The sequence below is a fragment of the Xenopus laevis genome, chromosome 3L (genome assembly GCF_017654675.1).
Source record: "Xenopus laevis strain J_2021 chromosome 3L, Xenopus_laevis_v10.1, whole genome shotgun sequence".
NCBI lineage: Eukaryota > Metazoa > Chordata > Amphibia > Anura > Pipidae > Xenopus > Xenopus laevis.
The window spans coordinates 141,194,586-141,219,009 of NC_054375.1; the positions used below are offsets into that span (position 1 = coordinate 141,194,586).

A 24,424-nucleotide genomic window follows, 5' to 3' on the forward strand; every position below is an offset into this window, starting at 1 on the left:
AGGAAGTACACGTAGGTCTAAACCACACTCACACCTTCATGTGATGTTCCACAAAGGCACAAAGGCACAAAGAAAATATTAATAGAAGGTCTCAGTTAACTGTAGATTTGTTTTCAAGCTTTTTGCTTTAACATATCAAGAAGAAGGCAAATAAAATCATTGAGGAGTTCCAAGACCCTATATGAATGCCATGAAACTCCAAGGTTGCTTTTTCTATTCTAAAATTGGAGATTCAGTTTTAACTGACTCCTATTGTGTGGTAGGACAGTTGGGTGAGCCTGTATGTAAATTGGTTTTATTTTTCACTTCTCTGCTGGAATATTTGCTAAGAGCACTAGAATCAGGGCCGGATTTACTTAGTGGGCACCCCTAGGCCCAATGCCGTTCATCGCCCCTGTCCCCTCCCTTTTACCAGAGCAATGGGGTTTGGCGCATGGAAAATTTAAAAAACTATTGTATCTCCAGCACATCCCCAGTGTTTTTGAACCAATGTGGGTGTGGTTGGGCAGCATGCCACCCCCCTAAAATCCTGCCACCCTAGGCCCGGGCCTAGGTGGCCTTTCCACAAATCCGGGCCTGACTAGAATGTCAGGAATACTGTCATGTCTTTAGAGGACATTATAGACAAATAGCAGGGGACCTTTTTTCCCATAAAGTGGATCACCGTACCAGAGGCCTCCCCTTCAGACTAGAAGAAAAGAACTTTCATTTGAAGCAACGTAGGGGGTTCTTCACAGTCAGGACAGTGAGGTTGTGGAATGCACTGCCGGGTGATGTTGTGATTCAGTTAATGACTATAAGAATGGCTTGGATGATTTCTTGGACAGACATAATATCAAAGGCTATTGTGATACTAAGCTCTATAGTTAGTATAGGTATGGGTATATAGAATTTAATTAAAAGTAGGGAGGGGTGTGTGTATGGATGCTGGGTTTTCATTTGGAGGGGTGGAACTTGATGGACTTTGTCTTTTTTCAACCCAATTTAACTATGTAACTATGTAACTATGTAACATGGTAAGTAAATGACGGCACAGCCCTTTCCACAACCGGTGCAGTTTTCTCTGACAGGGAGCACCAGCTTATTTCAGTGGGGGGTGCCCAACAAACAAAATCTCAAAATGTTCTCCTACATGAATGCTACCTCTGTAATTAGACACCTGAAAGCATGATCCTGGCATGGTATAGTTTGTGTTTACGGTTCTCTTTCCACTGAACACTTACCCTTAAATATATGATTTATGATATTAAGGGGCCGATTCATCAAGGGTCGAATATCGAGGGTTAATTAACCCTCGATATTCGACTAGGAACTAAAATCCTTCGACTTCAAATATCGAAGTCAAAGGATTTAGCGCAAATGCTACGATCGAACGATCGAAGGATTATTCCTCGATCGAACGATTAAATCCTTCGAATCGAACGATTCGAAGGATTTAAATCCAACGATCGAAGGAATATCCTTCGATCAAAAAAACTTAGGCAAGCCTATGAGGACCTTCCCCATAGGCTAACATTGACTTCGGTAGCTTTTATCTGCCGAACTAGGGGGTCAAAGTTTTTTTTAAAGAGACAGTACTTCGACTATCGAATGGTCGAATAGTCGAACGATTTTTACTTCGAATCCTTCGATTCGAAGTCGTAGTCGAAGGTTGAACTAGCCCATTAGATGGTCGAAGTAGCCCAAAAAACACTTCGAAATTCGAAGTTTTTTTACTTCGAATCCTTCACTCGAAGTTAATGAATCGGCCCCTAAGTGTTCTCTTAAATAGTTATAAAACTATTATTGAAGCTGAAAAGCTAATCTGAACTCCCCACCAGGTGAAGTTGAAGAAATGGATAAACCTGTTATGCCACAAGAGGATATACAAATAATAAGACTGCTTCCAGACAAAAAAAGCTCAAAAAGACCAGTTATACGAAATTCCTCCCCAACATCAAGAAGTACATATAACTAACATACTGAAGCTACATTGACCCAAAATACTAAACATAATACAGAAATAATACAGAAGCTCACGGTTTTACATCTGCTATAGCCTCACCTTTCCCAACTTATAATGCTGCTCTGTCAGATGGAGATACATGACACCTATCCCTATTGTCACCCACTACAGACAGGTCTGCTTATTTCAGGATGAGCAGGTAAATAGAAGTAAAATCACTTTAACAATTTAAATCATTGTTTAGAAACCTATTCCAGTTACCTTTTATGTAAATGTTGAGGCTGGAGATGATGCCGGGGCCGCTCTGCAATAGATGTAATGGGAGAAGATGTTGCAGGATGGTGTCTAAGCTGAAGTATTAAATGAATATTAGGTATTAGCTGAGATGTACCTGGACTGTGCCTAAGCAACACTCACATCTACTCACCTATATGTATATATAGATATATATATACAGTGAATATCACAGAGCTTAAACCTAAGTGTAGATCTTCAGAGGAAATAGGTCTAAACCACACTCCACACCTTCATCTCATGTTCCACAAAGGCACAAAGAAAATATTAATAGACAGTCTCAGTTAACTGTAGATTTGTTTTCAAGCTTTTTTCTTTAACATATCAAGAAGGAGAATAAAATCATTGAGTTCCAAGACCCTATAACTCCCAAGGTTGCGCTAAAACTCCAAGGTTGCTTTTTCTATTCTAAAATTTGAGGTTCAGTTTTAACTGGCTTTTTTTTCTGACTCCTATTGTGGGGTAGGACAGTTGGGTGAGCCTGTATGTAAATCATTTTTATTTTCACTTCTCTGATCTAGGAGCTAGGACTCCATTTTACAGTCCATGCCGTGGAAGAAGCACACAGTTTAATCTCCTCTTCACGGTAGCATCGTTGGTAAGCAAATAGTTGCACCAAATCACCTCCACAGCTGCCAGCACCCCCAGAGACATTGCTGCAGAGACATTTCATGCCAGATAGTACTTTGATGTTGCAGTTATATGTTCATTTTTATATGTTTTATATCTATTCCACCTGCCTATCCTGTAAAATCTATAGACTCCAAGCTCAGTCTCTTTATTGGATTGTGGGGAGGTTTAGCTGCATGTCGAACTACACACTGCCCCAGGGTAACACGTAGAGAGGACAAAACAAATACAGTCTCTAACCCGACCCTTCCGTAGAAGAAAACCAACCTACTCCCCCTCTGGGTGAGCAGAGCTGCATTTTTGGATGTGCCTTCCCACCTCAGACAGGTTCTCCATTGTAAGAGTTGTGGAGTGTCAGTGTATTTAGGGGGGCCACATTGAGAGTGTTTCACAATTCCAGGGTTAGTATTACTAATGTACTAGCATTGTACTAGTGGGTAAATTTTTAATTCCCTTTCGTTCCATCCCTGGTTCACCCTGACCACTCCAATCTCCACTCTCAGATAAGCTTCTATCACGAACCCCCTATCAGCTCACCCTACTCTCCAAATCCCAGTTTCCTCTACCCTAGTTACATCACTAACCTGTCCCTTTACATCACCACTTTGTTCCCTCAAGGTCCCATTCCCTCTCCTTTCTGTCCGGCTATAATTAATTCTTAAAAAGGCAGAAACTATATTTTTCAAATGTCATTATAGTGCCAAGGAGACACCGGGCATGCTGTTTTATAAACTGATTGTACAGCATAGTTACATAGTTACATAGTAAACCCAGCATCCATACACACACCCCTCCCTACTTTTAATTAAATTCTATATACCCATACCTATACTAACTATAGAGCTTAGTATCACAATAGCCTTTGATATTATGTCTGTCCAAAAAATCATCCAAGCCATTCTTATAGTCATTAACTGAATCAGCATCACAACATCACCCGGCAGTGCATTCCACAACCTCACTGTCCTGACTGTGAAGAACCCTCTACGTTGCTTCAAATGAAAGTTCTTTTCTTCTAGTCTAAAGGGGAGGCCTCTGGTACGGTGATCCACTTTATGGGTAAAAAGGTCCCCTGCTATTTGTCTATAATGTCCTCTAATGTACTTGTAAAGTGTAATCATGTCCCCTCACAAGCGCCTAGGAAGTGATATCAGTTATATAATTATAATCAAGACTAAAGAGATATGTACCTGTGAAAAGTATGGAAGCATCTTCCCAACCTACAGCACCCATTCGACGTGGCCTGGCACTGGATGAAGTCAGTCAGTATAATTTGTGTGCGCTTCCCGCAATAAACGTTATCCCACCATCATTAGTTGCATTAACCCCCATACGGTTTTACTTGTATCCTGAGCAGTCCCGTGGGTATCCCAGTATGTAACGTAAGGTGGGCAGGCTGCTACTGACCCTCTTTTTTTTAGCACACCAGATCTCCGTATTTCACCTCAATAAACAAAAAGGGAAACAGAAAAAAACAATGGGGCTCATTTACTAACACAGGGCAAATTTGCCCATGGGAAGTTACCTATAGCAACCAATCAGTGATTAGCTTTTTGAAGCCAGCTGCAAGAACAACAATGAATGCAGCGATTTGATTTGTTGCTATGGGTTACTGCCCATGGGCAAATTTGCCCAGTGTTGATAAATGACACCCAATGTGCGCTCCCGTAAAACCTAGCAACGGGTCCCTGGAATAATCCACTATTTGCGCTAAAATCCTTCGACTTCGATATTCGAAGTCGAAGGATTTTAATTCCCAGTCGAATATCGAGGGTTGATTAACCCTCGATATTCGACCCTTTGTGAATCGGCCCCAAAAAGTAAATTATAGTGGTCATCTGTAGATAAAGCAATTGATATCCAGGTCTATATTTAGACCGTAAGGTTGTAGTGTTTTTAATGTAATAATCCAACGTGTTTCTTCCTGAGAGATTATTTGAATATTATTGCCACCTCTCCAGTTTTTTACTTTATTGAAAATTCCAATTACTTTTAGTCCACTTGGATCACTATTGTGGCAATGGAGAAAATGGTCTGAAACACTTTGTGTTTTTAATCCCTTTTTAATATTCCTTTTGTGTTCCCCTAATCTTAATTTTAATTTTCTAGTGGTTCTGCCCACATATTGTTTTTTGCACAGGTATTCTAACAGATATACTACATTCATTGTTTTAACAGTTATAATTGATTAATCTTATATTGTTTATTTCTCGGATTTAAAACTACATATTTGTCTCTCATTATTTTTAAGTGTTTTACAAGCAATACATTGCAGCACCTAAAGAAACCTTTACTATTGCCCAATCAAGTTGGTTTATTTCCCTCTATCTTTAAGAAACTGGGTGCTAATGATTGATTGGATAATGCGTATTGGGACGGGTGAAAATGATTGACGGATGTTCTCCTATTACACCTTGCAGGTCTTTATCCATTTGTAATACATGCCAGTGCTTTTTTATTATGTTACATCGTTTATAGCCACCTTTACTGAATTTGGTAATTAATGGAACAAATTGTAATTCTTTTTTCTTTGTTTTTGTTGCTAATAGTTCCCTTCTATCTATTTCGTCCTTCTACCTTCTTTTTGGAATCTTGTAACAATTGCGAATTGTATTCCTTTTCTATAAACTCCTGTTCCATGATTTTGCAATTATGTTGATAGTCTTTTGGATCTGAACAGTTTCTTTTGATTCTTCCCAACTGGCCCTTAGGTAGATTGTTTAACCATTTCTTGTTTTCTTAAACAAGCGCGTTCGTAGGCCACTAGCTGTGGCATATATATTAAGATCTAGAAAATTAGCTCCCTACTATATTCATATGTAAACTTGAGATTAAAATGATTATTGTTTAGATCTTGTATGAATTATTTTAGTAAAGCCTCACTCCCCCTCCAAATGATAATACAATCATCAATATAGCGCCGCCATGTGGCCAGATTGGTTCCTACATCTAATAGTGGTTTTATTCTCCCAATATCACTGGATGAATCCCACTGGTCTGCTGACAATTTATACCTGTATAGGCTGCATTCAGGGAGTGTCAATCAAAAAACAACTCAGACACAAGCTGACATTCTCAAACTAGTACTAGTAACTTATAGCTTAATGGGTTATTATGGGGGGCAGCCTTAAGGCCACACAGGGTAAGATTTGGGGGTAAACACATATTCATATATTAGTATGGCTGCTCTGAGACTGCATGCATGTGATAAGATTCATACAAACCCACTTAAACTCATCCTGAAACCAGTTACTTACTGGTATATTGCCTTTTTTTTAGATTAACACGCCTTTAGGTTTTTAACACCTCCAGGCAACACTCATGCTATGGCTTGCACACATTCACAGTGCTGCCTGCAACTTAGTGAGGTTTTAAAAAAAAAGCACTAGATACAGACAGATACAGGCAACGTTACAGTAGATTCATGTGAATGTAGCTGCCCATATAACTGCATCTTTACTTATATCGCCCATGCCTGGTTCACTAGTTATGCCACTTGCGTTAAGTAGGGTATAAATTTTGGAGTATTAGAAACCTACAGGCATGGAGACCCCACAATGCTATTGGAATACAAAAGCAGTAATATGTGTGCTCAAATAACCCTCAAGGTACTCTGTTAGTGAGATAAGGTGTTTATATAATAAATGGTGCAGTCTCCTATAGCAACTGTATAAAAAGCAAGTATCTGATTGGTCCCTTTGGGTAAGTGCACCTGGACACAGACAGAAGCTGCCCCTTCAACCCATAGATTGTCATTGTCTGTCCATCCTGCGCCCACGGTTAAACCTCCTTAAAGGGATTCTGTCATGATTTTTATGATGTCGTTTTTATTTCTAAATGACACTGTTTACACTGCAAATAAATCACTCTGCAATATAAAATGTCATTCCTGAACCAGTAAGTGTATTTTTTAGTTGTAATATTGGTGTGTAGGTGCATCTCGGGTCATTTTGCCTGGTCATGTGATTTCAGAAAGAGCCAGCACTTTAGGATGGAACTGCTTTCTGGCAGGCTGTTGTTTCTCCTACTTAATGTAACAGAAGGCGTCACAGTGCAGTGAAACATAGATTTTTACTATTGAGTGCTGTATTTAGATCTGCCAGGCAGCTGTTACCTGGTTACCTTCTCATTGTTCTGCTGATGGGCTACTGGGGGGAAATGAGGAGGTTATATCACTCCAACTTGCAGTACAGCAGTAAAGAGTGACTGAAGTTAATCAGAGTACAAGTCACATGACAGGGCACACCTGGGAAACTGACAATATGGGGGTTATTTACTAAACTCTGAATGCAGAAAATTTGTGATTTTTTTTTTATATAAAATCAGACTTTTAAAAAAATCACAAATTTTTCAGGATTTATTAAACCCTGAGGATGGAAAAGTCAGAATCTGAAAATCTGGAATCTCAGACCTGTCGAGGTTGCATATAAGTCAATGGGAGAAGTCCCAATAGTTTTTTGATGTGCGCTGGGTTTCGGGTGAGAATCGGATGAAAAAATCTGAAAAAAACGTGAAAATCTGATTTTTTCCAGCAAAGCAAATTGTCGGGAAAATGTAATAATAAATAAGCGTAAAAAACCTGAGCGGATTTGATCTGAGTTTGTAGCAGAAAATATTGAGATAAATTCGGTCTTTGATAAATAACCCCCTATGTCTAGCCGCATGTCAGATTTCAAAATTAAATATACAAAATCAGTTTGCTCTTTTGAAGCAGAAGCTGAAGTAGCACTATTTACTGATGTGTTTTGAAAAAAAAAAACATGTTTTCCCATGATAGTATCCCTTTAAAAACCCCTGTTTCATTCCATAAAGGGGGAACCTCCCATGCAGATTACAGAAGTTCATTTATCAACAAATTCACACCTGGGCAGCCAGCTCTGCCTATTTTTCTATTCAGGCATAGGCAGACTTGGTGGATCCTCTGGATGTATCAGTTCTTATGTGATTCCTATTGTCTATACAGACAATACAGACAAGCCTTCAGCATGTTCTTCATCTTTTGGACTAAAGTTTCAGAAAGAAATCAGATCAATTCCTCCAGTGTTTTTGACAAATCCATCCCACTTAAAAAATAATTGAAAAAAGTCTTTATTTCTGGAGAACAATCTGAAACAATTGAACTGGAAAAAGTGTTTGGACTTTAACTTGTGGGGACCCATTTACTTAGCTCGAGTGAAGGAATAGAATAAAAAAAACTTTGAATTTCGAATGATTTTTTTGGCTTCAGCTTCAACCATCGAATTGGCTACTTCGACCACGACTTTGAATCGAACGGTTCGAACTAAATATCGTTCGAATATTCGACCATTCGATAGTCGAAGTACTGTCTCTTTAAAAATAAACTTCGATCCCCTAGTTCGCCACCTAAAACCTACCGAGGTGCCATGTTAGCCTATGGGGAAGGTCCCCATAGGATTTGTAACAATTTTTAGGTCGAAGAAAAATCGTTCGATCGATGGATCAAAATCCTTTGAATCGAACGATTTGCAGTAAATCCTTCAACTTCGATATTCGAAGGATTTACATTCGGCAGTCGAATACATTCGGCAGTTGAATATATGTTAATTAGCTACTTAGTATGATGTAGAGAGTGATAATCAATTTGCAAGTGGTCTTCATTTTTTTTTGTAATTTTGAGCTTTCTGGATGATGGGTTTCCGGATCCCATACCTGTTACTACTTATCTTTTTTGCAAATTTCTTGAAGATGGGCAAATCATTTCAAAAGTTGAATTCCTAGAAACCCCTTTATAAAGATACTCAGAAGTGCAATAGCCAAATAGATGGGAGCTGCTTAGAACACCAACCAATGGCCTTTAACCGTACGGACACACAGAATTATTTATTTTTACTTTGTATTATACACAGTAATTGCATTTTCCAGCCCACTGTTGGGTCCTGACATATACTGAAAATGATTGCAGCCAAACCGACATGAATGGTGATTGTGGTGGGAAAATGACCGGGTTCTCAGAAGACGAGATCTGAGGAAGGAAGTCAGTTCTCACGCCACACTCTGTGTCGTCTCTCTAAAGGCAAATGTTTAAAGGAGGGGTTGGAGTTTTTAGTGTGATATAGAGAGTGATATTCTGAGACAATTTGCAGTTGCTTTTCATTTTTTATTATTTGTCGTTTCTGGGTTATTTAGCTTTTTATTCAGCAGCTCTCAGTTTGCAGTTGGAGTGATCTGGTTGCTATGGTCCAAATTCCCCTAGCAACCATGCACTGATTTGAATAAGAGACTGGAATATGAATAGGAGAGGGACTGAATAGAAAGATGAGTAATAAAAAGTAGCAATAACAATACATTTGTAGTCTTACAGAGCATTTGGTTTTTTTTAGATGGGGTCAGTGACCCCTAATTGAAATCTGGAAAATTCCAATCCTCATCTATCATCAAGTCTACTATTAATTATATTATTTATTCATTTATTCCTTGCAAAGTGAGCTGTTGGCAGAATCATGAACGTGTAACGCAGATGCAGACATCTGATTGGTCCAAAGGCTCCCTCTGCAGGAATTATATGAATAACATTGTACTTGGATGATTTCAGAAGACAGGTAAAGGATAAAAGCATACAGTTATGATCCTAGCGGTTCATTTCTGCAGTCGCAGTGAAATGAGAGACTCTGACTTTAGTAATATTCAGCATCACTTTTTCTGTAAATTTATGAAAACCATCATGTAAACTAAACCTAAAAAAAAAAAATCACATTTTGCTTGTTCACCTTTCTGTTAACTATTAGTATGATATAGAGAGTGATATTCTGAGACAATTTGTAATTTGTTTTCATTGTTTATTATTTGTGGTTTTTGAGTTATTTAGCTTTTTATTCAGCAGCTCTCCAGTTTGCAATTTCAACAGTCTGTTGCTATGGTCCAAATTACCCCAGCAACCATGTATTGATTTAAATAAGAGACTGAAATATGAACAGGAGAGGTCTGAATAAAAAAAATGATTCATGAAATGTAGCCATAACAATACATTTTTTGCTTTACAGAGCATTTGTTTTTTAGATGGGGTCGGTGACCCCCATTTGGAAGATGGAAGGTGGAAAACTGTTAAAAATAATGAAGACCAATTGAAAAGTTGTTTAGAACAGACTATTCTATAACATATTAAAAATGAACTTAAAGGTGAACCACCCCTTTAATAATTTGCCAATGTTTTTTTTTTTAAAGTAATTGAAAGTAGGGATGCACCGAATCCAGGATTCCGCCTTTTTCAGCAGGATTCGGATTCTCCCGAATCCTTCTGCCCGGCCGAACCGAATCCTAATTTGCATATGCAAATTATGGGCAGGGGGGAAATCATGTGACCTTTTGTCACAAAACAAGAAATGTAAAAAATGTTTTCCCCTTCCCACCCCTAATTTGCATATGCAAATTCAGATTTGGTTCGGTATTCGGCCGAATCGTACGAGAAGGATTCGGGGGTTCGGCTGAATCCAAAATAGTGGATTCGGTGCATCCCTAATTGAAAGCAGTATCTGTCTCTTTCTATTCACTGAACTTCTCTGGCTCTTGGCACAATGCAGCTTCAGGCTGGAGGAGAGTCGCTTCAGGTACATCATGACAAGTATCATAAGTCAAAGTTATTGCGCCATCTCTTCACACTTCTTCACTGGTGGTGCAGATCTCCCTCGATGGTTGGCACAGAGTTGCCATTTAGCCGGCACCGCTGCAGTGATCTATGTGTCACCAGTTCAAGATCCTGATTTACCTTTTGGGCATCTCTGGATTAGGACTTCATAGAATTTATATCTGACCCTAGAAATCTTTATTGAACAATGGACAGAGCCAAAAATATTAAAGGGCTGTAAAAATCATTCTTAAAGGACACGGAAACCATCAAATCTACAAACAAACAATAGTCCTCTAAAGTCCCTGACTAAATGCGCTATGCATTTTCAACTAAACCCCTTAATTCAGGAACTTCTGTAGACTTTGTGCGCATGCGCAGGTTTTCAGCCATCAGATGTGCGCATGTGCAGGTTTTCAGACGTTGGATGTGCATTGCGCAGGTTTTCAGCCATCAGATGTGCGCTTGCGCAGGTTTTCAACCATCAGATGTGCGCTTGTGCAGGTTTTCAACCATCAGATATGCTCTTGCGCAGGTTTTCAACCATCAGATGTGCGCTTGTGCAGGTTTTCAGACGTTGGATGTGCGCTTGCGCAGGTTTTCAACCATCAGATGTGCGCATGTGCAGGTTTTCAGACGTTGGATGTGCGCTTGCGCAGGTTTTCAGCCATCAGATGCGCGCTTGCGCAGGTTTTCAGACGTTGGATGTGCGCTTGCGCAGGTTTTCAACCATCAGATGTGCGCATGTGCAGGTTTTCAGACGTTGGATGTGTGCTTGCGCAGGTTTTCAGCCATCAGATGTGCGCTTGCGCAGGTTTTCAGACGTTGGATGTGCATTGCGCAGGTTTTCAGCCATCAGATGTGCGCTTGCGCAGGTTTTCAACCATCAGATGTGCGCTTGTGCAGGTTTTCAACCATCAGATCTGCGCTTGCGCAGGTTTTCAACCATCAGATGTGCGCTTGCGCAGGTTTTCAACCATCAGATGTGCGCTTGTGCAGGTTTTCAACCATCAGATGTGCGCTTGCGCAGGTTTTCAGCCATCAGATGTGCGCTTGCGATACAGTCTTGGTCTTGCTCCGGGAGTGCTTAGTGGGTGAATGCGCCGTCGGCGAAGTCTTGGGGAAATGCGTACCTGTCATAGTGCTGCTGGGAGATTGGAGTATTTTTGTTGTGTTTCGTAAGTGCGTATGGGCTTTTTAAAATGGGTCCTAACACACAGGCAATAGTTATGTTTACGATTTCCTTGTCCTTTAAAGGAGCACATATACTAACTGACAATAGTTTAAAAAATGGCAGCCAAAAATTGCTCTTCCAGTGCGGGTGATAGGTGTAAACCTGGAGCAGAACATTTAATTTTTCGCAAGCTAACACAGATTTGTACATTGCTGCCTTCTTAACAGCAAACAAGAAACGGATCCGCACACACGCTATGATCAGCAGTTGGGGGGACACCCCTCTTTATTATATCACCTCGTGATTAACAGAACATTTCCATCGATTTCTGGCCGTTCTGAAGAATAGAAATAATCCTGGATGTAGTTTAGTGCCCACAATGTTCTAACTATTGTACCAGGGACCAAATGCTGGATCAGCCAGATCTGGTGCGGCCATAATGGGCAAAGATGCAACAGATAATTCTGACATCAGCAGTAACATTATATCAACGGCTCATAAATAAGGCCACCAGGGCTTTTGTTTTTTTTTTGTCTTCAACCTACACTATATAAAGAATCCTAGAGGAACACCCTGTTCCCATGGAAGGAGATGTGAGCAGATCTAGAAGAAGTAGGCTTGTTCATATCCACTGATGTTGGCCGTGTATATGGGAGTCCAGTTATATATCAGAGCCGCGTTCTCTTCCTTCTCAGTTGGGAAGTGGTTCTGACTCTTCCGGGCTGTAAAGACAAAAAGAAGAAGCAGGTGATGTCCTGGATGAGTATCCTTTAAAGGTTCTTACCACAAGTTTATTTGACTCTATTATAATCACAAGCTTGTTCTGAGGCTGACATGAATCCGTGCTCAGGTCACTCTTTACTTGCGGTACATGGCTACAGGCTTAAGATTTTATGGTGGTGCTTTTTATAGGTGAGACTTGGTGCTAACTATGAGAAGTCGATGAGACACACACAAGAATAGATGGATAACCCATGATCTCATTGCTGCTTGCTTATCGTTGTGTTATACTCAGTCCAAGCTAGCTCATTTACACTCTACAGCAAATCCATGAAATGAGGATCAAGGCACACACCCTTTCTACCCTATAGGGAACCCAGAGACTGACCACACATCTTTGTATCCTGCACAGTGCAAAATGATAAGGATTGAGAGGACCTCTCCCAGATTGGAAAGAGGAACCACGTAAAGCCAGCTACTCCTCTAGGCAGAAAGACCAATAATACTATGAAGGACTCCTTAAACCTTCACAATGAGATTGTGTGACGAATCCCATATACAACCATATACTCAGTCCAAAATTAGAAATATAATAAGAAAATGTAACAGATTGTTCTATCAGGCTAGGCAAGCCCAGTGGTTCCACCAGGAAAGTTTTGCACTCTTCTGACTATAACAGTCTTACCAAGAGAGGTTCCAAGAGCACCCACCAGGCAAGGAACGGAACCAGAAGAAACAGAACTACAACATGAAGTCCAGAAGCAAAGAGAATGAGATGGGTTTATATGGGTAGTCTATGCTTGCAGACTACTTCCTTAGCCTAGACGACATTCAAAAGAACCCAAAGCATTTGTTCCAGGGTTCAAATCCAGCCATAGCAGGTACAAAAAATCCAGATCTGGCTGCACACATTAAAAGTGACATTTAAAAAGGAAGAGATGAGTGATCGTTGGGTGTAGGGAATGAAGAATAGAACATGGCTTTATTATTGGTTTTTTAAGGATGTTACCTTCATTCACAAAGAAGTCTGCAAGGTACTGTGATACCCAGATTGCATTGGCAGAATGTGGAAAGGAAAAGTCGCTGCGCCACTGGAACCGATTCACTTCTGGGTGCCACTGGACCCCATATATCGGGTAGTTCCGAGCTGCAGAGGAGAATGTTATTCCTGGTTGATATTCACGATATTGTTTATTTGATAGACACATAAGAGCATATTGGTTTAAAATAACAATAGATATACATGCTATCCTTTTTTGAGGCCCCCAAACTACCTGATAGATATTAAACAGATAACCTGTTTAATATTGTACACCAATAATGACTCCACAGTGCCCTCCAATTAGGATAACACAGATGATATGCTCAGTGCTTTTCCTTTTACCTCTACCTACTCCTTCCATTCCTCTTAACCAGTGTTGGAATTGGCTTCCTTGGGCCCTCAAGACACAATTACAAATCCAAAACATAGACATACATAAGAATATTCAAAATTATAGCGTTGTCTTATAGCGTTGGTAAGTTGTTCTTGCCAGTCCTACCATTTATCCGTGCAAGCTGATGACTATAACTTTTTAAAAATGTTATTAAATCATATTATTATCAATATTGCAGGTCACGTCCTGCGAGTATGAGCTCACCCTCTATTGTAGATATGAATTCTACTCCGTTGATGTCTCGGTTTGTGGATAAGACACGGAAGAAGTCAGAAAGCTTTTTGTTGGCTCTGAAAGTCTGAAAAATTAGATATATCAGAGAAACCTGTTTGGACGTATGAATTGGCATCATGTTGGGAATAGACAGAGCAAAAAAAAAATATATATATATATATATAAAATGTAAAGTAAGGACAGACAGCTGAGGGAAGCTGAATAACCACAAAGGATCCCATGTATTTACTCACCTCAGGGGTAAGGCCAAAATGATGGAAATTGGCAGTCACCCTTTCTTGGCTTAGAACCCTTAGTAGATCTGGTGGGGCACGGAGAAACATTCTGCTGGAGGCCACCTCTAGAACAACAAGCAGGATTAATCACTGAATGATTACAGGTACATTGGGAATTACATGGATTTCACACCCAAGCAGAAAACTTTTTTTTTTTTTAAAACAACTCACCATCCGTCAGGTTGAGAGGAAGTGATATGTTCTCAGCAGAAGTGGCAGATAGTAAATCAGCTCCGGCCGTGAAGGCAGTAAGGATCTGGAAACCCATGCATGTGCCCCATATTGGGAAATAGTGACCTGAGGAAGAGGCCTAGAAACGTAGGAAGAAAGAGAAGAAGTATGAAAGATGTTTAAGAGGAACACAGAGGAAGAGTGGCTGAAGGTGTAAGTGTAGAGTGAGAAGGTCTTGTGTTTATAATGGGTTCCTCTCTCTGAGCACCATGAAGTTAAAGGATAAGCAAACCTTAAAAATAAGTGAATGTAAAATGAATGACGGTGCTATTCTAAGAACTTTTCCAATTTAAAATCATAATTTATTTATATTTCTAATTCCAAGATATTAAAGGATACATGCACTGTTAATGTGAATGAATTTTGTTACAACAGCTCCTCCTGCTGGTCTTTTTCAGACCAGTCTGACCACCAAGTAGTCAAGGAAGTTGTCAGGAGAAAGAAAGAGGCTGCTCTGATGTTCTTCTGCTTAGGAAAACAATTAAGAAACATTTCTCAAACCTTTTCTAAGCAGAAGAACATCAGAGCAGCCTCCTTCTTTCTCCTGACAACTTCCTTGACTACTTGGTGGTCAGACTGGTCGGAAAATGACCAGCAGGTGGAGCTGTTGTAACAAAATTCATTCATGTTAACAGTCCATGATTCCTTTAATATCTTGGAATTAGAAATATAAATAAATTATGATTTTAAATTGGAAAAGTTCTTAGAATAGCACCGTCATTCATTTTACATTCACTTATTTTTAAGGTTTACTTATCCTTTATATATTTTTGCTGAATTTATGTGAAATGTATGGATGGAATGCATGTAACACGAATGAACCTTAAGGGCTGACAGCAGAGATAATTATTGAGTCCTCTAAATCAGTAGAACAGTGATTGGGAACAGCTTCAACATGTTGTTACCTCAATAGCCAGTTTGTAAAATATTCTGGCGGTCCGTGCAAAGCTGGATATCTGAAGATCCACTGATCCCCCTGGAAACAGAACCCTGGCAAAGACATAGAAGGTTAAAGCAATGCCTAGTAATTAAGAAGAAACATGACCCAATCAAGGGCAACACTATTTACACAGAATTGAAGGCCAGTCCTTTTGGTTTGGTCCTATAAGAGACAACTGGTAGTAAGAGAAAAATATGGTGATGAGACCAGGGTGCACTAATTACCTCTACACTAACTCAGGGGATTAAGTCAAAGAGACTTATAGGTTTAATTAGTGATGAGGAATATACACTGGGCACTGGGCAACAACCCTGATTGGTCAGGATTAGTGATGGGCAAATTTTTGCGTTACGCCCCTGATAAATACACTCACAAAACTGCTGATTCGAAATTGACGCCGGTGTCAAAATTCGCGTTTTTTGACGATTTGTGAATTTTGCAGGATAAAAAGAGACTCCAAACTCACCCATTAATGGACCGGAAGAGCTTTCGATACTCCACTTCTGGCAAATTTAATCTGAAGAATGTGAAGAAAATGACAATGGATCATGATATACAACTGAACCCCAGAGCAGTTCTATTTCTATAGAACACATGTACTGTAGGGGCTGGATGGGACAATGGCTGCATGTCCAATTGTGCCCCCAATCTTTTCCCTGAAACACACTCTCCCAAATTATTATCAGAGCCATTATCAGTGCCAGATTTCTTATCTCCTCTCGTACTCACTGAATGGGCACCACCCGGCACCCGGCCGACTCCAGGAACTTCACATACGAGTCAGCAATGTATGTTGTGCCAAAGGGAAAGAATTCTTTGTCTGTCACTTCCTGGGCCACGATCCCTAGGAATATACAGAGCAGAATATATATAATTTATATAAATATAATTTCGTGCACCAAAAATTTGCTTGTATACTATAGGGTGAGCGGCATTACTGCTGACTATGTATATATAATATAAGGAGGTGGTTTCTCCTTTTAATGTTACCTCGTCCGTTATTTCCGTCCCATTAAAGGAGAACTAAACCCTAAAAATGAATATGGTTAAAAATGCCATATTTTATATAATGAACTTATTGCACGAGGCTAAAGTTTCAGCTTGTCAATAGCAGCAATGATCCAGGACTTCAAACTTGTCACAGGGGGTCACAATCTTGGAAAGTGTTTGTGACACTCACATGCTCAGTGGGCTCTGATTGGCTGTTGAGAAGCTAAGCTTAGGGCTCGTCACTAATTATCCAGCAGAAAATGAGCTTCCCCTGTAATATAAGCTGATGCTACAGGTTTGCTGATTATTAAATTCTGATGCTAATTGCACTGGTTTCTGTGCTGCCATGTAGTAATTATCTGTATTAATTACTAATCAGCGTTATATTGTGACATTTCTATTCTATGTGTACTGTATATTGTGAGTGGGTCCCTAAGCTCAGTAAGTGACAGCAGCACAGAGCATGTGCAGTGAATCAGCAGAAAAGAAGATGGGGAGCTACTGGGGCATCTTTGGAGACACAGATCTTTACTGCTAAAGGGCTGTGGTTGCCTTGGGCTGGTACAGAAGCCCAAAAGATAATGTACAACATTTCTAGCTACTTCTTTAGTTAGGCTTTAGTTCTCCTTTAAGGACTGTCGAATAGCTTTTAAACTAGCTTAGGACTAGAGCAAAGGATGCTGCCTTGACGGGCCGTGTCGGCTTACGCATGTCTGTACAAACGATGTGACCAAATGTGTCTCTTCTTCACTTGAATGCAGGTTAATTTGCTTTTTTCTTAACATGCATTTTTGCCACTTTATGTGTGCTGAGAAAGTTGTATGTGTGTGTGTATATATATATATATATATATATATATATATATATATATATATATATATATATATATATATATATATATATATATCAGGGAAAAACAGAAAAATGGCAAGGTATATACAGAGAACAATAAGGGAGGCAATGTTATTAAGTCTGGAGAACTAAATCACGGACAATATGCTGTATATAGGAAATATAAAAGTCACAATACAATAACAAGTAATTCAGATTCACATTACATGGCAGCACAGAAACCAGAATTGATGCCAAATCAGCCCTGCGGCATCAGCTTTTGTGAAAGGCAAGTCTTATTTTCTGCTTGATGCTTTCTCAACGACCCCTAAGCTCAGCTTCTCACTAGCTGCCCAGAGAACACTGAGCATGTGCAGTGCCGCTGACCCACAGAGATGGCCATACAAAGTTCAGGTTGAGGAGCTGCTGTGTACACTTGGATCATTGCTAATATACGGCTATGGAGCTTTGGGCTGGTAAAGTAAGTTCAGTATATTATTAGCTATATTGATTTTTTAGGCTTTATTTCTCCTGGCAACAGCCTGTAGTAGTGTAAATCCCCACTGCACAAAATACACAGTAAAAAATGATAATAAATTGACAAAAACGTTACAAACAACATTTTTAAAATTATTCCTCTGGTCGCCTAATGTTTTTTTCTTATGGAAAGCGAAATTTTCCCTTAACTGACAGTCAGTGAGTGGGGGTTCCACTGTACTAGGAAGCCCCGAGGAACTAAACAGCCGTGTAGTTGCCAGAAGCACTGACCCTAGTAACCAGGGAGTTGTTAGAACGGCAGATATAAATATTAATAGCAGCAACGGAAATTGAGCTTCTGAATAGATTGGCTTTGTGTTTGTGGATTTTATTTACTTGGGCAGCAGGGGCAGAACAGAAAGGCAAACTAAGCAAAAAAATAAATAAAGACCAGTTGCAAAGATGCTCAGTGTTTACCCACTAGGGGGAGCTGCGGCACTGCTTTGAGCTTTCTTGTATGTCTGTAAATGGAAGAAGGAAGGGAGGACTATTGTTGTCCCTCTGAAACTACGAAACTACAACTTCAGCTCTCACTGGGAATTGTAGTTTGGCTGGACTCGCCTACCATATTCTTCATAAAGCTTCTAATGTTCTTTTAACTGAGGAATACAGGTAGGAATAGCCAACACATACAGACAAATGCAGATGCTCTATAAAGGGGCAGGTTACCTTTTAGTAACATGTAGAGAGTGGCATTGGCAACCTTTATTGAATGCTGAGTAATTAATAAATTACCAGTACAAATACAGCCTCTGAATTAATCCAACGTCTGGTTGCCGGTGACACCAACCCTGACAACCAGTTGGCATTTTAAATCTTAGACAAAAGAAAATCAATTTGCTTAAAAACTGTGAGCACTAGAAAAATGTAATTGTTTTATTGACTAACTAGTCGTTCCCACTGTAACCCTCCCCCTTTTTCTCCCCCCCCTTTTCTCATTTTTTTAATTTTTTTAATTTTTTTCATTATTTTTTTCATTCACTTTTTTTATTCATCAATTCAGTTCAATCAATTTCTGATTGTTTTCTCAATTTATTCATTTTTTCTATTGTATGTCGCTTTTTCATTTGCTTGATCTTTTTTGTTTAAGTTTTCATTTGTATTTGCGTTTATATTTCATATATATCTTTCATGAACTACTTGTTTATTATTTTTTCGCTGGCATCATATTTAGATATATTTATTAATTATTATTTATTAATTATTTATTAATATTAATTAATATTGTATAATTAATGTATTGTCTAACTTAATTATTTATTGGATTCATAATATACCATTTATTAATTAATTTATTATACTACACATTACATATTTGATCATCAATTTATTGACGCAATAGTGACTGTCCCGTTTTTAAATTCAGATTGATTAAATCACCTGTGTGTGTTTTAACTTTTGTATAAGTATCTAATACTTTTGGCTTCTGATGAAGTGACCATGCAGTCACGAAACGCGTAGAGCCATGCACTCCCCTGTTCTATACATCCACTCCAAGTAACAATGATGTTTTTAACGTATATTTAATAAAATCGGATTTTTTACCAGCACAAGCTGTACCAGAGTACCTCATCCTATTTTGGATCCAGCTACGCTTTGAGTGCGCCTATCCGTTGTTGTTTTTTTCGAGCACTAGAAAAAGATCAGTATCACTGTCTCTGTCACACTAGGCGATAGCGAGGCGATTTCGAGCGACAATAGAAAAAAGATCGCCGCGTGTGTTTTTACGCTGGCGATTTGTCGCGATTCCCCATAGACGCCAGCGCAAAAGTTTCCCCAGCGATTGCGGCTTAAAAGTCGCCGCGAGTCAAATCGCGGCGCTATCGCCTAGTGTGGCCTTAGCCTATAATGAACTGCCCCAAGGCTAAAGAGGAAAGTTTCATTTCTCACCAATAATGGGCCTGTTGTTGGGTTCAGTCCCAGCAGGAGCAGGTAACACGCAGCCAAAGAGCAGGAGGAACAGCGAGAGGAGAACCATGGCCCGGCAGCGGCTGCACCTATAAATGTATCAGAAATGGAACATGAGCAAATACACCCAGTCCTCCTTTATAAAATACCCAGTCATACACATAAATGATACATGTGCCACGGGAATAGGTACCAATGTGCCCTGGCGGAGGTTCTGTAGCTCTAATCGCTATATTATAAGGGCCAGTTGGTTTAAAAGGTATAGGGGCAAATAAACTGGAGATCTGGGAAGTAAATTGAGAGAGGACAGAGAAGAGAAGACAGGAAAGCCAGAGTTTCTGGGTGATACTTACCTTGCTATACACACACAGAAAAGCAGAGTTAACTTGTTAATACACAAGGAAGCAGAGATAGCTTGTTATACACACAGGGCAGCAGAGTTACCTTGTTATACACACAGGGCAGCAGAGATAGCTTGTTATACACACAGAAAAGCAGAGTTAACTTGCTATACACAAGGAAGCAGAGTTACCTTGTTATACACACAGGGCAGCAAAGATACCTTGTTATACACACAGATCAGCAGAGATAGCTTGTTATACACACAGGGCAGCAGCGATAGCTTGTTATGCACACAGATCAGCAGAGATAGCTTGTTATACACATAGGGCAGCAGAGTTACCTTGTTATACACACAGGGCAGCAGAGATAGCTTGTTATACACACAGAAAAGCAGAGTTATCTTGCTATACACAAGGAAGCAGAGTTACCTTGTTATACACACAGGGCAGCAGAGATAGCTTGTTATACACACAGATCAGCAGAGATAGCTTGTTATACACACAGATCAGCAGAGATAGCTTGTTATACACACAGATCAGCAGAGATAGCTTGTTATACACACAGGGCAGCAGAGATAGCTTGTTATACACACAGATCAGCAGAGTTACATTGTTATACACACAGATCAGCAGAGTAACCTTGTTATACACACAGGGCAGCAAAGATAGCTTGTTATACACACAGAAAAGCAGAGTTAACTTGCTATACACAGGGAAGCAGAGTTACCTTGCTATACACACAGATCAGCAGAGTTGGGTTCTATGAGGAAGAGGAGCGCAATTTAGTCTGTCCCCTGTGTGGGAGGAGCTAGTAGACAGACAACATTACTCAGCACACTCAGTACAGGGAAGTGAACTCTGCTTCTGCTTTCACATTTACCCCACTCTGTCTCTCCCTGTCCCTGGAAATGCCCCTGTTTTATAACATTGGCATCAGCCGACAGTAGGCACGAGTCTGGAGCCCATAATGTACATTCCTGTAGGATTCTAACCCCAAGAGCATATTCTAGAGCTAGAGGTAAGAAAGTTAAGCAAGACTTAGGGGCACTGGCACCCTGGAAGTTCCAAAGTTGGAATTTTTTTTTCACATCAGCGATTTACATTATTGACATTGGTACAAAGAATGTTTTCTTTGCTAAGAAGCCAGAAGTTACCTTGTGTGCAAAAGGCAGTTTGAATGTGTTTTCGCCTGTGTTGACGGAGATTAAAAGAAGGCAACAAACTTTTAATTTAGGGGGAGTCTAGTTTGCCAGTCAGTACAGGGCAACAGAAGCTCCAGGACCTTGCCACAGTTCCCAAGGCACTATAAAGCAATTATCCGGCTCACATGTTAGATCAGCTAACAATCTACTTGCATTTCTATGATATGAGGAATACTGTGAATACTAGTACCCTGTGAAGGGGTAACCTTAACGAGATAGAGGTGGGGTCAATCTTATTGATTGGCTGTAGTAGGATAGGGTGGGATCACCCTGGTTTTAAATTTTGTGATGTAAAGACACTTATGACTAAATACTGGAGGGTACGAAACACGTAGAATGTATTATTGGAGGAGCAGTATGTATTTTTTTTTTTAAACATGTCTAATTAATAAAGATACTCTTTGACTTTTATATCTAGCAGCTTCCGGGATATTGTTTTTTGAATAACAAATTTAATTTGTGTCTAGTCCTGAGGCAGAAATTTACTTTCCTAAAATAGAGCACAAAGTGTCTCTCTCTCTCTCTCTCTCTCTGGGGTATATTTATCAAAGAGTGAAGTTAATAGTGAAGTTCCGCCACTAGAGTGAAATTCTGCTACTCTCCATTAATTTCTATGGGATTTTTATAGGCGTATTTATCAATGGGTGAACTTTCACTTTCACCCATTGATAAATACGCCTTTCAAAATCCCATAGAAATGAATTGAGAGCTGCAGAATTTCACTCTAGTGGCGGAATTTCAATCTTTGATAAATTTACCCCTATGTGCATAAAGCTCTGCACTGGCCATTGCTATGAAACTGCCCTGGATTCAAGGAGATACATGTGTGTGGGGTGAGAAGCAGGGGCGATCCTGGCCCCTCTGCCGCCTGAGGCAGCAGCATTTGCTGCTGCCCCCCCTCCCCCAGAAATTCGCTCTTAAAGTACCAGGAGCAGCATTTTTGCTGCCCCTGGTACCTAGTGGGGTGCTGCTGCCTGAGGCGACAGCCTCAACTCGCCTCATTGGCGAAGCACCCCTGGTCAGAAGTAGTTGAGTGGGGGGCTAATAATATTCCCACGGAGCTGCCCTGAAGTGGAATTACAGTTATATATGAGATAATAAATTACCTCTCTCTAGAAATCTTATTTATTATACTATTTGCCTTTATACTTCCAGCATTGCAACATAAACCACATTGTCTCAAGACAGCGAATGTCACATGACAACAAAAATTACAGAGTTACCACATTGCGCCCAGGAAATTGCTTTCTCTTGCCGGATAAAGGATCTTATTGTAATTTGGATCTCCATACTAAGGGGGTTATTTATTAAAGGTTGTGTTGCGTTTTTGAGTTTCACAAAAAATCTGAAATTTTTCAGGAACATTTTTTTTTCTTCAAGATTTATTATGCCCTGAAGCTGCTTAAAGTCCAAATCAGAAAACACTCCAGCTAAAACCTGTCAAATTCAATGGCAGAGGTCCTTTTAACCATTTGAAGATTTTTTTGCCTTCGTGATGTTCGTGTGTTTAAGCTGGTTTGCACTTGAAAAGTCAATAAATTCGAGGTAGTCAGGGTTTTTTAGCTTATAAATTCAATAAATTCGAGGTATTCAGGGTTTTTTTTTTAGTTTATTAACTCAAATTCGAGGTATTCCATTTTTTTTTTAGTTTATAAACTAAATAAATTCGAGGTACTCTGGTTTTTTAGCTTCTAAACTCAATAAATTCAAGGTATTCAGGGGTTTTAGCTTATAAACTCAATAAATTCAAGGTATTCAGGGGTTTTAGCTTATAAACTCAATAAATTCAAGGTATTCAGGGGTTTTAGCTTATAAACTCGATAAATTCAAGGTATTCAGGGTTTTTTTAGTTTATAAACTCAATAAATTCGAGGTATTCAGGGTTTTTAGCTTATAAACTCAATAAATTCAAGGTATTCAGGGTTTTTTTTAGCTTATAAACTCAATAAATTCAAGGTATTCAGAGTTTTTAGTTTATAAACTCAATAAATTCAAGGTATTCAGGTTTTTTTAGCTTATAAACTCAATAAATTCGAGGTATTCAGTGTTTTTTTTTAGCTTTTAAACTCAAGCCATTCGAGGTATTCAAGTGTTTTCCTCCGATTGCACTCAATCGAGTTTTTTACATTCTGATCTTTTTCATAAATAAGCCAACATTCGAGTTTGTTTAAACTGTGAGTTTATTCCATGTAGAAAAGAACCTCACAAACTCGACCTTTAATTAATAACCCACTAAGTCTACTAGAAAATCATGGAAAATAAATTAAACCCAATAGGCTGGTTTTGCTTCCAATAAGGATTAATTATATCTTAGTTGGGATCAAGTACAAGCTACTGTTTTATTATTACAGAGAAAAAGGAAAATCATTTTGAAAATTTTGGATTATTTGGATAAAACGGAGTCTATGGGAGACGGCCCAGCAGCAAACACTGCACTTTCTATTTCATTACCCCCACAATGCACTCAGCAGCCGAGGGACCCCCATTGAAATCCCTGCTGAGGACTATGGAGGGTACAATTCAACTCTATCCTTATAGTGTGTGGGAACTGGTGACCCGTGGCCCGACCCGCAGAACCGGCAACCCGCGTCGATACCCACACCTGGAACTTCTACCCACAGGTTTTTGTGGGTAATACGTAGGTACCTGACCCGCGTTAGCGTTTAAACAGATATAAGCCCCACTTTCAGAAGCCCTCACCACTCCAGACAAATGAAGAGAAGAGACGTTTGCTCACGTAAGGCACATGTATGAACAGCACACACAGAGTTTCATATAAAACATGTTTATTCATTACGGAGTGTAATCACGTTACACATTTCATAAAAGCCCTTCCATAAGATCAAACAATACAAAAGACAGAGTGAAAAGGTCTGACGGGTGCAAATAAAACCTCAGGGATGGAGCCCGGGGCGATTAGACGTTATTTAGGGAAAGGTACAGATCATGTGAGAGTTGGAGGTTTCCCTCATTTCTAAACAATCTCTGTACAAACACAGGAGTCTGATCCCCAATACTGCAGCCCCCTCTCTATTGCCCATGAACATCATGTATTGTATGTTACAGGCACAATCCACATTTATGTTAAACAATAATGTCATTTAATGACATTGCATGTACACACACACACATTTAGTATTAGTTTGACAAGGAA

At 39.5% G+C, this 24,424-nt stretch overlaps 1 protein-coding gene across 2 annotated transcripts; it reads right to left on the bottom strand.

Moving 5' to 3' along the window:
* Positions 1 to 11,882: 11,882 nt before the first annotated feature.
* On the bottom strand, positions 11,883 to 20,896 carry ggh.2.L (gamma-glutamyl hydrolase (conjugase, folylpolygammaglutamyl hydrolase) L homeolog). 2 transcript variants are annotated; one of them, XM_018253585.2, is made up of 10 exons: positions 20,796 to 20,896; positions 19,710 to 19,816; positions 16,191 to 16,305; positions 15,928 to 15,978; positions 15,427 to 15,511; positions 14,462 to 14,600; positions 14,249 to 14,355; positions 13,986 to 14,079; positions 13,355 to 13,492; positions 11,883 to 12,347 (listed from the first exon to the last, which is right to left on the bottom strand). In XM_018253585.2, exons 2-10 carry the CDS (start codon positions 19,795 to 19,797, stop codon positions 12,229 to 12,231), a joined length of 936 nt encoding a protein of 311 aa, XP_018109074.1. In that variant the 5' UTR covers positions 19,798 to 19,816; positions 20,796 to 20,896; the 3' UTR covers positions 11,883 to 12,228. The 2 variants fall into 2 exon arrangements, with proteins under 2 accessions (XP_018109074.1, XP_018109075.1); XM_018253586.2 differs by lacking the exon at positions 20,796 to 20,896 and adding an exon at positions 20,081 to 20,285.
* Between the last annotated feature and the right edge of the window lie 3,528 nt (positions 20,897 to 24,424).

Excerpts from the sequence above, each read along its gene's own strand:
- ggh.2.L (XM_018253585.2), bottom strand. The coding sequence starts at position 19,797 with ATGGTTCTCCTCTCGCTGTTCCTCCTGCTCTTTGGCTGCGTGTTACCT. Across the intron at positions 16,306-19,709 it reads CAACAACAGGCCCATTATTG|GGATCGTGGCCCAGGAAGTG; the intron begins GTGAGAAATGAA and ends GTATATTCCTAG. Across the intron at positions 14,601-15,426 it reads TTTACAAACTGGCTATTGAG|GCCTCTTCCTCAGGTCACTA; the intron begins GTAACAACATGT and ends CTACGTTTCTAG.